We start from the raw sequence: 14,464 nt of genomic DNA, 5'->3' as shown, positions 1-14,464 counted from the left end.
ATTTGCTGTAACATTCTGTTAACCACCACACTCACATGCATATTACATTAATAACTGTAAAGTCATATGAATCAATGTAGTCACATATTTTGAAAAACAACATATTTACCATAATTTGGGCATCAACAGCCTGTTCCTGTATAGTGTATAAAGCCTTTGCCAGATCTTCATCACCATCTTGCAGGCTAAATTCATCGTCGGCTGGTACCTAAGACAGAATTATAAATACATATACAATGAGCACATCCACTGAGTTGAGGGAAACTGTTTCCATCCCCAAGATTATATAATCTATTTGCCACAATTCAGCAATGGAATGGCTTTTTGTATATGTCAGATCCCTGCTTCAGGGCTGTATCCAACTAAATCATACTCACAATAGTCCCACTGAAATGAATGTTACAGATAGGTAGCCGTGTTGGTCTGCCATAGTCAAAACAAAAAAATTTTTTTTCTTTCCAGTAGCACCTTAAAGACCAACTAAGTTAGTTCTTGGTATGAGCTTTCGTGTGCATGCACACTTCTGACGAAGTGTATCTGACGAAGTGTGCATGCACACGAAAGCTCATACCAAGAACTAACTTAGTTGGTCTTTAAGGTGCTACTGGAAAGAAAATTTTTTTTTTTGTTTTGAAATGAATGTGCATGACTAACTAAAGATCATAATTTCAATGAGTCTACTCTGAGTATGACTTAGACTTATTTCGTTTTTGTTGTTGTTGTTGTTGTTGTTTACTTGTTTAGTCGTGTCTCTACCTAAATAAGGGTCTTAGGTGATAGAACTAGGAATTTCTGAAACCCCAGTGGAGGTATTGCTAGACAGCATAGGCCAGAGATCAGATTCAGTATAGGCAGTGGCGTAGCGTGGGTTGTCAGCACCCGGGGCAAGGCAAGTAATTTGCGCCCCCTAACCCGTGGATTTGCGCCCCCTAACCCATGGATTTGCCCTAACCCCAGATGGTGCGCCCGGTGCGGCCGGCCCCCCCTGCACCCCCCACGCTACGCCACTGAGTATAGGATTATCTCCTTATATCTTAATACCCCTAACTAATATACCTTCTTTATTCATTTTCATCAGGGGACCCAATCTGCATAAGTATTTATGGGATGGGGAAGCTATAAGGTCCATCTATTTAAATGAGCTGAGAACTCCATATTCAAACGCAATATATACACAATATTCTAGATCAGGACACTAGGTTGCCAGTTTAATGGGGTACTATGTTTACTGTTTCTGTCAATTAAAGACTGCCAATTTTGTACAGGCGAACTTGGTAAATGCACAAAAATGCCTGTAATGTTTTCCTTTGCATGAGAATACAACTTCTCCACATACGTTGCTTTGGATCAAAGTCTACATGAAATTAGCGCAGTGGCGTAGCGTGGGTTGTCAGCACCCGGGGCAAGGCAAATAATTTGCGCCCCCTAACCTGTGGATTTGCGCCCCCTAACCCATGGATTTGCGCCCCCTAACCCGTGGATTTGCCCTAACCCCAGATGTTGCGCCCGGTGCGGCCAGCCCCCCCTGCACCCCCCACGCTACGCCACTGAATTAGCGTTCTAGAAATGTGTACCAAATCATGGGATATTAAAAGTGAGAGCATACTATAGACCATAGTTTTACCCGAAGTTCAGAAGTCACTGAGCATATTTATCTGTGGCATCAGTAGGATTTGGTTCATATCAGAGTCCTGTCCCTGAGCAATTTTACATGGATGTTTTTACTATTCAGCAAGAATAAATGGAAAAACTATAAGCAGGATGTTTCTTATTATCTTTCATTTTCATGGACACGTAAGTATAAAAGTGCATGCACTGTTTTCAGTGTGAGAATGCCTATAAATTACTTGGGATAAACAGAATCAATGGTACATTACAAATTATGTGCACTTGCATACATACATGTAGGCTTGCAACTATGAAAATATAAGTTGAACATTCAGGCACCAAGTGGCCAGTACTATCCCAGAATGGATTAACCGGATGCATTTAACTGATTTTAAATTAAGATAGTACTAATTAACAAATTTCTGCTTAAAGTCACCAGCTTTTCATTGATACAACATACTATTTTTTTCAGGCACCAACTGCGCAAGAATAAGATTAAAAACATTCAGATATTTTCTATCCTAAATCAGGCCAATTCTATTTCCAGATTATTTACAAACTTACTTAATGTTTGACTGTATTATTTACATTTACATGCATGGAATGGGGATTGTTCGTTATATGTCTTTTTAGAAACCACAATACAAAGTTAAGGAGAAAAAAGAATTGCAAAAGAATAAAATAAAACCAGGCACAGCACTTGTGAAAAATTACACCAGGCATTGTTTTCTCCTCTCTCCACATCAGTATTCAGTGAACAAAAAACCAAACCAAACCTTTACAGGATCAGAAGATCAGTTCAGTGTACACTTTTATCACATTTTGTCCTAGTCAGATCTACTGAGTTTAGGGTTTAAGTAAATTACATCTGGGCAAGTGGGAGGGCAGGATGGAGGATAATGAAGATACACAGTGCACAGAGACCTTCTAATCTGCGTGGGCACAAAAGGTGTGTGTGAAAATAGGGATCCATAGAATCCCATGTCAATATCCCTCTTGTAAGTAGGTTTGAAGTTCATATTGTGACATCGGTTTCATAATTTTTGACCTGGCAATATATCACGAATAATGATGATGATGTTGAAGTTGAAATGTGTGTGTGTGTGTGTTCGCGAGCACACTATGCAACAATCACAATGTGAGAAAAACAGTGAAACCAGCCAATGCTTCTCTAAATTCCTGCAGCTGGCTCAGGTCTCCGCTGCCTCATGCAGGGGGCAGCGAATCACAAGAACAGGCACTGGCAAAAATCAAGATGAATTTTAACAGGGAGAAATGTAAAGTATTGCACTTGGGCAAAAAAAATGAGAGGCACAAATACAAGATGGGTGACACCTGGCTTGAGAGCAGTACATGTGAAAAGGATCTAGGAGTCTTGGTTGACCACAAACTTGACATGAGCCAACAGTGTGACGCGGCAGCTAAAAAAGCCAATGCAATTCTGGGCTGCATCAATAGGAGTATAGCATCTAGATCAAGGGAAGTAATAGTGCCACTGTATTGTGCTCTGGTCAGACCTCACCTGGAGTACTGTGTCCAGTTCTGGGCACCACAGTTCAAGAAGGACACTGACAAACTGGAACGTGTCCAGAGGAGGGCAACCAAAATGGTCAAAGGCCTGGAAACGATGCCTTATGAGGAACGGCTAAGGGAGCTGGGCATGTTTAGCCTGGAGAAGAGGAGGTTAAGGGGTGATATGATAGCCATGTTCAAATATATAAAAGGATGTCACATAGAGGAGGGAGAAAGGTTGTTTTCTGCTGCTCCAGAGAAGCGGACACGGAGCAATGGATCCAAACTACAAGAAAGAAGATTCCACCTAAACATTAGGAAGAACTTCCTGACAGTAAGAGCTGTTCGACAGTGGAATTTGCTGCCAAGGAGTGTGGTGGAGTCTCCTTCTTTGGAGGTCTTTAAGCAGAGGCTTGACAACCATATGTCAGGAGTGCTCTGATGGTGTTTCCTGCTTGGCAGGGGGTTGGACTCGATGGCCCTTGTGGTCTCTTCCAACTCTATGATTCTATGTGGGATAAACCATGAAGCCAGCCAATGCCTCTACATAGCTCCATCCTTATTTCAGACATTGTGATATATCGGTATATCTCGATGTTTAGCTGGTGATATAGCACAGTGTTGAAAACCAGGTATCACCCTAGTTCTGGGATAGACCTTGCCCTTCATTTATAAATAATAAAGCATGTAAGACTATTTTTTGTGGCTAACAATAAAATAAATTGTATTTCTCTGTCACTTATCAATATCACAATTTGTACTTAAAAATAAAATAGGTTGCAATTTTTGTGTTAACGTCTCTTACCTCTTCATATTGGTAGTCATCTTCAGAGCTTTCTGCTACTGAAACCTCTAAATGTTAAGTTAAGTATAAAACAGTAAACAGTATTTACTGAGCAACACATACTCTACAATTCTTGAGATAAGCAAATTCTATTCAGAGCTGTCAGTTTGCTGCTTGACTGCCTACACACACAACACGGAAAGCCACTATACATCTGGCAACAAAATTTAGCTCTCAAACATTTATGAACACCATTTAGTGAATATTTGCTTTGCTTTGCTTCAGGAATTCAGGTTGCTATTTTCTCCAGGGATGCTGGAACAGATTCTAATCTCAGCTTGACTGTGTTACAAACTCCCAAGAGTTATCACATCTTCCAATAAATATCTGTATTTATTCATAAAGTACCTGTCCATTCAATTATCATTTCTAATTTCATTGCTGGGAGGGGGGTTGTCATTTTTGAGCTTGCCAAAAATATGCTTCTGTTATGAGATATAAATATTGTTCACTAGGATTAGGACTGTATTTTTTTTAATACTTCTACAGGAAATGCTAATTCACTGATGCTGTGATGTGAAGCACTGTGTCAAGAGGATGAGGGTGAAAAGACTTCACAAGGGCACTATTTTCCACCTTGGTGTTTCTGGTGTTAAAACTTCTTAATGATCTGCACAGTGCACAATTGCCACAGAAGTCTGCTATCTGTTGCCCCAGCACCAAACAAGTCATCCTGATTGGGTGTTTTAAAAGCATACTTGTGGCCCTTTTTACTGGGCGGTGAAAGAGGGCCTTTAAAAAGTGTTCACAATGCCTGGCAGAAGCCAGAAGGTGGGTAGCAGCTCTTTGTATCATGCTATTCCTTTGTATCAGCACCTACAAGCTCCTCTCTCAGGTTTACTGCAACCCACAAGATGCAAAAGGGGGCTAATATCTCTGGACAAAACTGTAGGGTCCCTATAACTACCCTGGCAACCATGGGTATAACCAGAATTTATGCGGGGTGGGCAGGCGGGGGGGGGGGGGTACACCCACCTGTCATCATCCTGTGTCTGGCTCTGTCTAGCAGATTAGGAATGAAATGTCTCAACAACAGTTGTTTTAAATTAATTTCTTACGGCAGTTGTTTTAAATTACTTTTCTTTTGCTCAGAAAAATCTGTCAAAATCTTCAGTCATTTGAAAATTAGGAAGTCAAATAAAAAAATAACATCAGGGAGTACCTTTCATGCAGTTAATGATTATATTTTACAAAATTACAATGAACACATATATTTCATTTTATTTTTTAAAAATCTAAACTAAAACAAGTTTTCTTGGCTTTGCTGAAAACCTTTTCAGCACTTCCTTCTCAAATTTCTCCTTTTTTCTGATGCAGTTTTTCTGTGCACACTCAGTAGGCATATCCCATTGAGACGCTCCTGCCACTGTCGACCTTAGCCAGGTCTTTGCTCTCTGTAAGGTACTGAATGATCACTCTACAGTACAAGTGGTGCATGACTGAGCAAGAGAGATCAGAGCCTTTTTGTAGTAGGGTAAAAGATTTCTGCCTCTTTTACTAGGACTGCTCTTTGCTGAGTTTCTTCTCCTTCCACATGGTGTCCCAGAGTTCAGCTTCAGTCGAAGTCTTGCAACTGATAAGAACTGCTTGGCTTTCATGTTGAGGGGTCATCTCCAGCATGATACAGGGTTGTAGGGCCAAAAGTGAAAAAGCAGGTGAGAAATGATGCTCTAACAAAGACAGTAAAGTGTCCAGGTAATGAGTTATAAATAGCCTGGGGGAAACTTCCAGCTGACAGGCCTTGCAGGTGCACACTCTCAGGAGAAAATCATGGAAACTATGAGAAGCTTCCAGAACCGAGCTACCTGCAACATGATTGGTCAGTTTGCAGAAGCCACACCTATCACTCAGTCAGGTTGCCAGTTGTGTTGGCAGAATGCATCACAACATCATCCAAGTGACCTCAGTGAACATTTCAATTTCCAATATTCTGATTATTTCTACTTTTAGTTAAGTATTTTTATTTATTTACCTTATGGGGGAGCAGCTGAACCCCCACCCCTCGCTACATCCACGCTGGCAACCAAATAATGTATTCCAAAATATCAGTGGTTCATTCACGTGCTCATCTTCCAATGTGATACATGCCATCATCTGCCAACAATGCCCTTCTGCACACTACACAGAACAGGCTTGTCCCTACACAAAACAATAAACAGGCACTAATCTGACATCACAGGTGGCAATATGAAAAAAAATGTTCCTTTGTACCTTAAACAAAGGAACTTCAAGGGGAGATTTGCAAAGGAACCACAATTCATAGAATCATACAGTTGGAAAGGACCCAAGGGTCATCTAGTCCAACCCCCCGCAATGCAATTCATCAAGTGTTTTCATGCTGTCATTTGTGAAATTAATTGAGACAAAAGATTTCTGTCATGTGTCAATTGGCTCACCAATGCCTGGACATCTGTATCAACAATAACTGGGTTTTTTTGTGGACAGCCACTATTGACTGTTACTCTCTGTACTTTACTGCATTTAATTTCCTTCTGACCTCACTGTTTATACCACCAGCAGCCCCATTATGCATGCTTGGATAGATATGCATACAGCTCTGGATAACATTTCATGCAACTGATGAAGTGGACTGTAGTCCACAAAAGCTAAAGCTTTAAGATGCCTCAAGACTCTTCGTTATAAGAAGCTACCAAATGAGTCAAAGCCTTCCTCATTTTTGGTGAGCAGAGTTGGACAATGAAAGCCAGTCTGTGCTGTTGACTCTTTCAGTATAGTAAGAAGACAATAGGAGAGGCACAAGTTTTACTGGGGCCAGGAAGGAGATACAATATGGTACAAATAATGTTATCTAAAGTAAGTTATAGTACCATTCACTGCCCTCCCCCTTTTGAAATGTCTATTAAATGTTATTAGAAGATGCTGCAATGCTGACAAATATGTCACAACACCAAATCCACCCAATATTTCAAATAAGAGCAGCTGAAGAAAAAGCTTGATAATTTAGGGCACTTCAAACCAGAAAGCATTCTGTACATTTTTATAAGGGCATGGGACTTGGCAGATCCTTTAAGCTACTTCATTGTAGACTCACTGTGGAGACTACACATTTAAGGCAAGAAAAAGACACTTTGTAGGGATGCTATATAGCAGGGAGTGGGAACCTCAGGGTCTGGGGCAAAATGTGACCCTCCAGGACTATCTGGCCCTCCAGACTCTCCTCAAGTCACACACCCTCCAGATCCCTCACTAGACCTGCTTTGCACTCTTATTGACTGGCTGGAATGTGTCCTTAGAATCGCCAGATCTCCGAAGTCTCAGATCCCAACAGCCACAGCATGGAGGCGCAAGCCTGGGACCCAATGAAGCAGTGGCAGAGCAAGGTTGCACTTCAAAATTTCACACCTCTCCTTCTGATATCCAGTGTCACATTACTGATCTCTTTTCAATGTGTTTTGACATACCGTATTTTTCGCCCTATAAGACGCACTTTTCCCCCTCCAAAAATGAAGGGGAAATGTGTGTGCGTCCTATGGGGCGAATGCAGGTTCCTTGGATTCAGCGATAGCAACGCGAAGCCTCCAAAGCCTGCGCTCCGGAGGCTTTGTGTTGCTCCCGCTGAAGCCAGGAGAGTCTGCTCTTTGAGGCTGGCGGTGGGGGGAAAGCAGCGCTTCCCCCATCGCCAGACCCAGAGGATGGGGGGCAGCGGGAAGGCGCACGATGCCTTCCTGCTACTCTCCAACCCGGCTTTGAGGCTGGCGGTGGGGGAAAGCAGCGCTTCCCCCATCGCCAGACCCAGAGGATGGGGGGGGGCACAATCTGGATCGAAAAGCCCACAGGAGCTTTTCCCCAAGTAGGGAGAAGAGACTGACTGGTCGAGTCCGTCCCTTCTCCCTCCTGTGGGCTTTTGCGGGAGATGGGGGAATTCCCCCACCTCCCGCAAAAGCCGTGCGCTCTTTAAAGGGGCTGCGCGGCTTCTGCTGGGAATTCCCCCACCTCGTAGAAAAGCCCGCAGGAGCCGCGCACCCTTTAAAGAGCGCACAGCTCTTGGGGGCTTTTCCCCGAGGAGGGAGAAGGGACTGACTGGCCGAAAAGACCGCAGGAGTCGCGGGAGGCTCCTGTGGGCTTTTGCGGGAGGTGGGGGAATTCCGCCACCTCCCGCAAAAGCAGGGAGAAGGTCTTGGAGTAGCGCACAGGCTGAGTGCAGCCTGTCCGCTGCTCCCAGAGCTGCGGGGGGGGGATCATATTTTTTTCCTTGATTTCCCACCCTGAAAACTAGGTGCGTCCTATGGGCCAGTGCGTCTTATAGGGCGAAAAATACGGTATATTTGTTTACCTGCCTTCGTGTCTACTTGAGTCACAAACTCTTTCTGAGAGAGAGAGGGGGGGGGAGAGAAATATTGTACTGGAGGAACAAGATGGAAAAGGTGGTGATGATTTAAACATTACTTTTGGGTAAGCTGGGTCCTATTAAAATAAAATCCCACCGTGCTTTTGCATCCTAGACTTCAAATGTAACTCATTTCCCCAAAGATCCTGAATAACTAACCTAGAAGAAGGAAGTATGAGAAACCTAGGTTCTTGCTAGGCCTGCCTAGTTAGTTGTGATAAGCTCTGACTAGGTAAGCAAAAGCTTTTCACAATGCCATGCAGATTTGCATTGGGAATTCTGTATTAACTACTCCAAAGCCATCAGGTTGCAGCCTGAGTATTGTGCATGCCTTTAGTTTATCCTGATAAGGTGACTGTCGTTCAAATAGCAGTTTAATATATTTCACAATTCAAGGCATATTTATTGAAATTAGATGGTATTTATGCTTTAGCTCTACAGAGATACATTCTTCTAAAATAGCTGACATGTGCATTAGTCAGAAAAGAATAAAAGGGTATGCTGTCACTGCCTGCTCCCCATCCCTTTATCTTTACATTTAACTTCCCTTAAGAACTGCAATGGGGCAGCTACAAACCCTGAAACTATGGGTCAAGCTCCCTGGAAGCTGGCAAACTTGTGGTGGTCTGTTTTTGCTTTAATATCAAGTTAATGGGAAAGATGAACGTACTGTCATTCATCACATGGAAATATGAGTTCTACCTACATGGGAAAGCCTGCAACATTTCAGCCCAAAGTACAAACCTATGCAGGGACGTGGATGGTGCTGTGGTCTAAACCACCAAGCTTCTTGCGCTTGCTATTTGTAAGGTCAGCAATTTGAATCTGAGCAATGGGATGAGCTCCCATTGCTTTGTCCCAGCTCCTGTCAACCTAGCACTTTGAAAGCATACCATCTAGAGTAGATAAATACCGTACTTTCCCGCTGATGCCCCCTTGTATATTTTAAGAAAATGAGGGGAGATGGCCCAAAGTTGTTGAGCCTCTCCCCCCATGCAGCTGTGGGCAGGAAACACTCCCTAGCCTAGATCGTTTCCCACACACGGCAGCATCGGGTGAATTTGCACTCCCTCTAGCCATCAGGTTTGCAGGAGCGCAACCTCCCCCAATGCCGCCATGCATGGGAAACAATTCCCACGCACAGCGGCATTGGGTGGATTTGCGCTCCCATCAAAGAGCTGGCCAGCGGTGCACAGCTCCTCCCCACCACGCAGCTGCGGGCAGGAAATACCCCCCAGATCACTCCCCGCTAGCTGCAGCATTGGGGGAAGCCATGCTTCCGCCAACCGAATGGCTGGCGGCACGCCGCTTCTCCCCGCCATGCCACTATCCGTGTATTAGACGACCCCAGTTTTTTGACATGGTTTTTGAGACAAAAAACCTCATCCAATACACGGAAAAATACAGTAGGTACTGCTGTGGCGGGAAGGCAAGCAGCGTTTCCAGGCGCTCTGGCTTCTGTCATGGTGTCCCATTGTGCCAGAAGCGGTTTAGTCATGCTGGCCACATGACCCTGAAATGCTGTCTGTGGACAAACACTGGCTCCCTCAGCCTGAAAGAGATGAGCACTGCACCCCATAGTCAAATTTGATTGGACTCAACTGTCTAGGGGTCCTTTACCTTTACCTTACAAACCTATGCACACCTACTTAGTAGTTGCTTCTGAGGACTGAGTTGCAAGGTTGCAACCCAGTGCCTATTTTTCCGGGATCAGTCCCCTCCCACTAAACCCACAAAAACCTTTCTATCATGCAAAAGGTCCAGCTGCAAAATTTCAAGGAGACCTTTGCCCCAACTCAGCTCCTCTTGGGAAAAGCAATCCTAAGAAGACTGAAGGAGGGTGCAGGAAGATAAAAGGTGCTTTAAAAAATTACATCACCTTATTATTATTTATTAAATTTGTTAGTCGCTTTATCTTGCCAAAGGCAACCCAAAGCAATTTACGAACAAACAGAACAAAACTGGGGTTTGCTCCCAGGGCCTTCAGAAAGCAGGATTTAAGAGAAACATATTTTCTTACATCACTTGTTGCTGTTACAACTACGCAAATTAATGACAGGGATCATCACATTTATGGGGAAATAGAAGTATGAAACCGGATGCGGGGGGGGGGGGTCCCAAACGGAATAAAAGTGCCGAAGGGACTTAAAGCACAAACTTTTCCACCTACAAGGACTTGGTTTGAGTTAATCTATATTTGTTTGCTCAAACCCGCTTAAATAAAAGCAGTAAGAACTTTCCCCCCTGAACATAGACGCCTACACCCATATTGATCCCTGTGCCCCTATTTATAGATAGAAAGATAGGGACACGGGTGGCGCTGTGGGTTAAACCACAGAGCCTAGGGCTTGCCGATCAGAAGGTCAGCGGTTCAAATCCCCCCGACGGGGTGAGCTCCCGTTGCTCGGTCCCTGCTCCTGCCAACCTAGCAATTCAAAAGCATGTCAAAGTGCAAGTAGATAAATAGGTACCGCTCCGGCGGGAAGGTAAACGGCATTTCTGTGCGCTGCTCTGGTTTCCGTCAGGGTCTTCTGTTGTGCCAGAGGTGTTTTAGTCCTGCTGGCCACATGACCTGGAAACCTGCCTGCGGACAAAGGCCAGCTCCCTCGGCCTGAAGCCAGATGAGCGCCACAGCCGCCTTTGACTGGACATAACCTTCCAGGAGTTCTTTACCTAGATTATGGGATGCATTACAGGGTGGACAGGTGACCAATGATAGGCGACAGATAGATGCTAGACAGGTGGAAGGCGACAGATAAGGACAGCCGACAGGAGGCCGGACGTTTCTAAAGAATTGCACGGGCGACGGTCCTGCTGGGTTTGCGCGGCAAGCGGCGCTCTCCGCGGAAGCGTCTCCCCCTCGCTCGGCCCAAGGATACGCTGCAGGCAGAAGGTGCCCTCCGTGGTCGTCACCGTCGCCGCCTCCTCCATGGCCGCCGCCGCCGCCGCCGCCTCAGCCCGTCCCGCCGACCAGGCCGCGCGCGCGTCCTCCGTTGCCCAGGCGACCCCGCAGCCCCGCCCCCTCCCAGCGCGCCTCGCTCCGCGGCCGCGTAAAAAACACCCCAGTGTAAACCGCGCCCGTGCCTTGGCCGGCTAACGTGGGAATTCACGCGTCACACACGTGTCCTGACGGTGCTGCGTGCATTCCAAGAAAGCCGTACTTCTTTGTATCCTTTATCTGGCTCAGAAGGTTTATACACCGCTCGACTGTGGAAACAGAATAATAATAATAATAATAATAATAATAATAAATAATAATAAAAAACCCCACCCCTCAAAGCACTTAACGAAAGAAAGGTAATAAAACCGAGGAGCAACCCACAGCCCTGTCTTGAAAACGTGCAAAAGTCAGAATACGACAATGGATCGAAAGTCACCTCAGCTTTCTAAAGGCCTGCTGAGTGGGCAAATGAGACGAAAAGGTTTGACACGATTACAAAGGTAGCAAAAGGAGTCCTAAGCAATTAATGAAGCACATCGAAGAGCATGATCCAGCTCGGACGTCTCCACATGAATCGGGTGATCCAGTGCCGGATTTACGTATAAGCTAAACAAGCTACAGCTTAGGGCCCCCCAAAAATATAAAGGGGAAAAAACCTGGATGTACCTTTCCAAAATATATTCTGTTCTGTGCAAATGGCTTTAGATACCTATTAGGTCCATGCAGCATATATTCCACACACAAAACAGCGACAGTATGTTGTTGACAAAGGACAGCTGGACATATAAAGGGCCCCATTACACTGAGGAGCTGAGGCTTCATCAAACCTCAATCCGGTCCTGATCGGGTCTATATAAGATCTAAAAATAAAGGTACAAAAGAAATGAATATCGATGGCAGCAACAACAGCAAAACCCAACAACACACCTTCAACAATAACCCAGCCCAAGAGTCCTGACATTGCTGTGGTTCAGAGGGATTTATCCCCACCTTTTTCCCTGACAGGGACATGAGGCAGCTTACAGATAAAATTAAGGAGAGATTTAAAAACTCTGGGGTGGGATAACATTTTTTTAAATTAAATATTAATAGAATTAAAACTCTACAGATACAGATATAAAGATCTATTAAAACCATGCAGATAATTACAGTAAAAACAGCACAGCACCGACCCTTTCATTAAAAACAGACTGTGATGAGACAGCAACACTTTCCTCCAGCACTTTGAGAATAGCAAGGGAGGATGATCTGGGTGGGCAGATTTCTACTGGTCCCAGGAACAGAATTTGAAATCAACTACCATTTTGTTATTTATCAGTGGTCAACTGAGAAAATTCCTTAAAATGGGTTCATAACTGTGGTACCTCTCAGAGTGGCCCATTTTAGAAGTGCAGGGAGTGACGACTGCTGCAGATGATGTGAACAAAGCACTTTATATATTCATAGTCTGTTTTTCTCTGTTTTATGTATTTTATCTTTTGTAATGGTTTCAGCTATAATAATGATGATGATGGTGATGATATGTGATAATGTACCGTGAGACTTTTTTAAATGGGAAAAATAAGAAAGCAGCCTATTGTTACGTCACCAGTGTTGACATTGTTAAACATTTGGGAGGAAGAAACTGAGGGGTGGGAGAGTTACACAGATCATTCATTGGTTTCATGTTAGCAGTTGCCTAAGTGGAAATGGCAAAGAATTGGAAGCAGGCTGACCATTGAACAGTGGGGAACTGGACAAAACACATCTGGCATATTGCAGTGGCCGAGAAGCTGACTTTCAAATTGAAATTGGCAAAGGAAAAATCATTAACCTTGGATATGCAATATGGAATACCTTTGTGGTTAATATTAAAGAGTACAGACAAGGCTGTCCTCAAGGCAGGGACACATCACTGGAAATCCTAAATGTAGTTATTTATTTATTTTAATGCACACAGACACACACAACTCTAACTAGTCAACAATTTAGAGACTGCACCTTTTAAGAGTGGCTGCCAGACTTGGATTTGCACTTTTCTGGAGAACAGCTTTCCTGGGACCACAGGCAACTCAGATGAATGTTGCTGCTTCTGATGTAATGATGCTGCTTCAACAAATGTTACAATATTGTTACAAATGTTACAATATTTCAAACCCTTAAAGACCAGGTGTGAAATTCACCTTAGGGGTTTTTAATTTGATTTACAGTATTGTTGTTCAACTGACAAATTAGAGTTGTGTGTAAAGCCTTACTCTGTTATTGTTAAATGGGTGAATAAAGCAATTTGTGGGAAACTAATTCTGAATAGGTTTAGACCCATACAAAACAGTAGATCACCATGGTTTCTCATTGCTTCTCTTCAGCACCATGTTGTGGTACAATGGGGTCCACTCATAAGTCAACAACCTGTTGTTACAAGTCATACATAAAATGATGCCAATGTATCATGTAAATGCAAACTTTTAAAAAGTAAATCACAAGACCAACCATTTGGAAGAGAAAACAAAAAAAACATTGGATACTGAACAACAAACAACCAGTGTACAGTACACATTATTTCAGACTGTGGGGGAGCAAACAATGGTTGGCAGCCGATAATGCAGTCCAAACACCCTCCTGGAGCGCAGACTATGCCACCCATTCACAGTGCAGGGACAGCAGTCTTCACAGCACAGGTCTGGTCCCCACATTTTCCTGTGCATGCAAAGCTACCACCCGCCCTACATGCCAAAATGTGTGCAATGTGCAAAAGTGCTATACTAGTAGAAGAACTATGACCAAGTTTAGAAGGCAACACTAAGTTCAAATTTAATATCTTCCGTTTCTCATCCCACTGTTTAAACAAGCAGTATGGTTTTTTTAAAAATCTCAAAGCTGCAGTTGACATTTAAGCCTACAGTATCAATATGCCATGCTGCAGCTTTCATTAGCAATGCCAGCCCCCGCATGGTTCCACCCACCCACATGAATTATAATCAATTGGATGTTACAAGCACATTGCTTCTTAGATTTCTACTGGACTCCTAGCAGCTACAGATTCTTTATCTATATTCAATTTCTATACTGAAGTAATAGCAATAGATTGGTACCAGGTGCCTATTGTATTTGTTCAGCTACCTTCTTTTAATATGCCTTATATTCAATCCAATGCACAGATTATTCCAGCTGGAGTACTTAGATTTAAACTGATTCCTAGCCTGATTCTAACACCTGGTGCAGTGCCACTCTG

General features: G+C 43.7%; 1 protein-coding gene across 3 annotated transcripts in view; it reads right to left on the bottom strand.

Annotated features, from left to right (window-relative positions):
* Positions 1 to 11,327, bottom strand: part of SPAG16 (sperm associated antigen 16) — a 388,339-nt gene extending 377,012 nt beyond the window's left edge. For 2 of the 3 annotated variants that reach the window (XR_014551824.1, XM_083629671.1), the window contains exons 1-3: positions 11,192 to 11,327; positions 3,926 to 3,972; positions 110 to 208 (exon numbers count right to left, since the gene is read on the bottom strand). Coding sequence is in view for 2 of the 3 variants with exons in the window: in XM_083629671.1 (XP_083485797.1) it covers positions 110 to 208; positions 3,926 to 3,972; positions 11,192 to 11,243 (198 nt within the window). In the remaining variant the exon portion in view is untranslated. The remainder of the gene's footprint in view (positions 1 to 109; positions 209 to 3,925; positions 3,973 to 11,191) is intronic. The other variant, XM_083629672.1, reaches the window with a different exon arrangement.
* Between the last annotated feature and the right edge of the window lie 3,137 nt (positions 11,328 to 14,464).

This window comes from Podarcis filfolensis, assembly GCF_964270895.1.
Source record: "Podarcis filfolensis genome assembly, chromosome: 1".
Classification (NCBI taxonomy): Eukaryota; Metazoa; Chordata; class Lepidosauria; order Squamata; family Lacertidae; genus Podarcis; species Podarcis filfolensis.
This window is presented reverse-complemented; position numbering and strand designations above follow the sequence as displayed.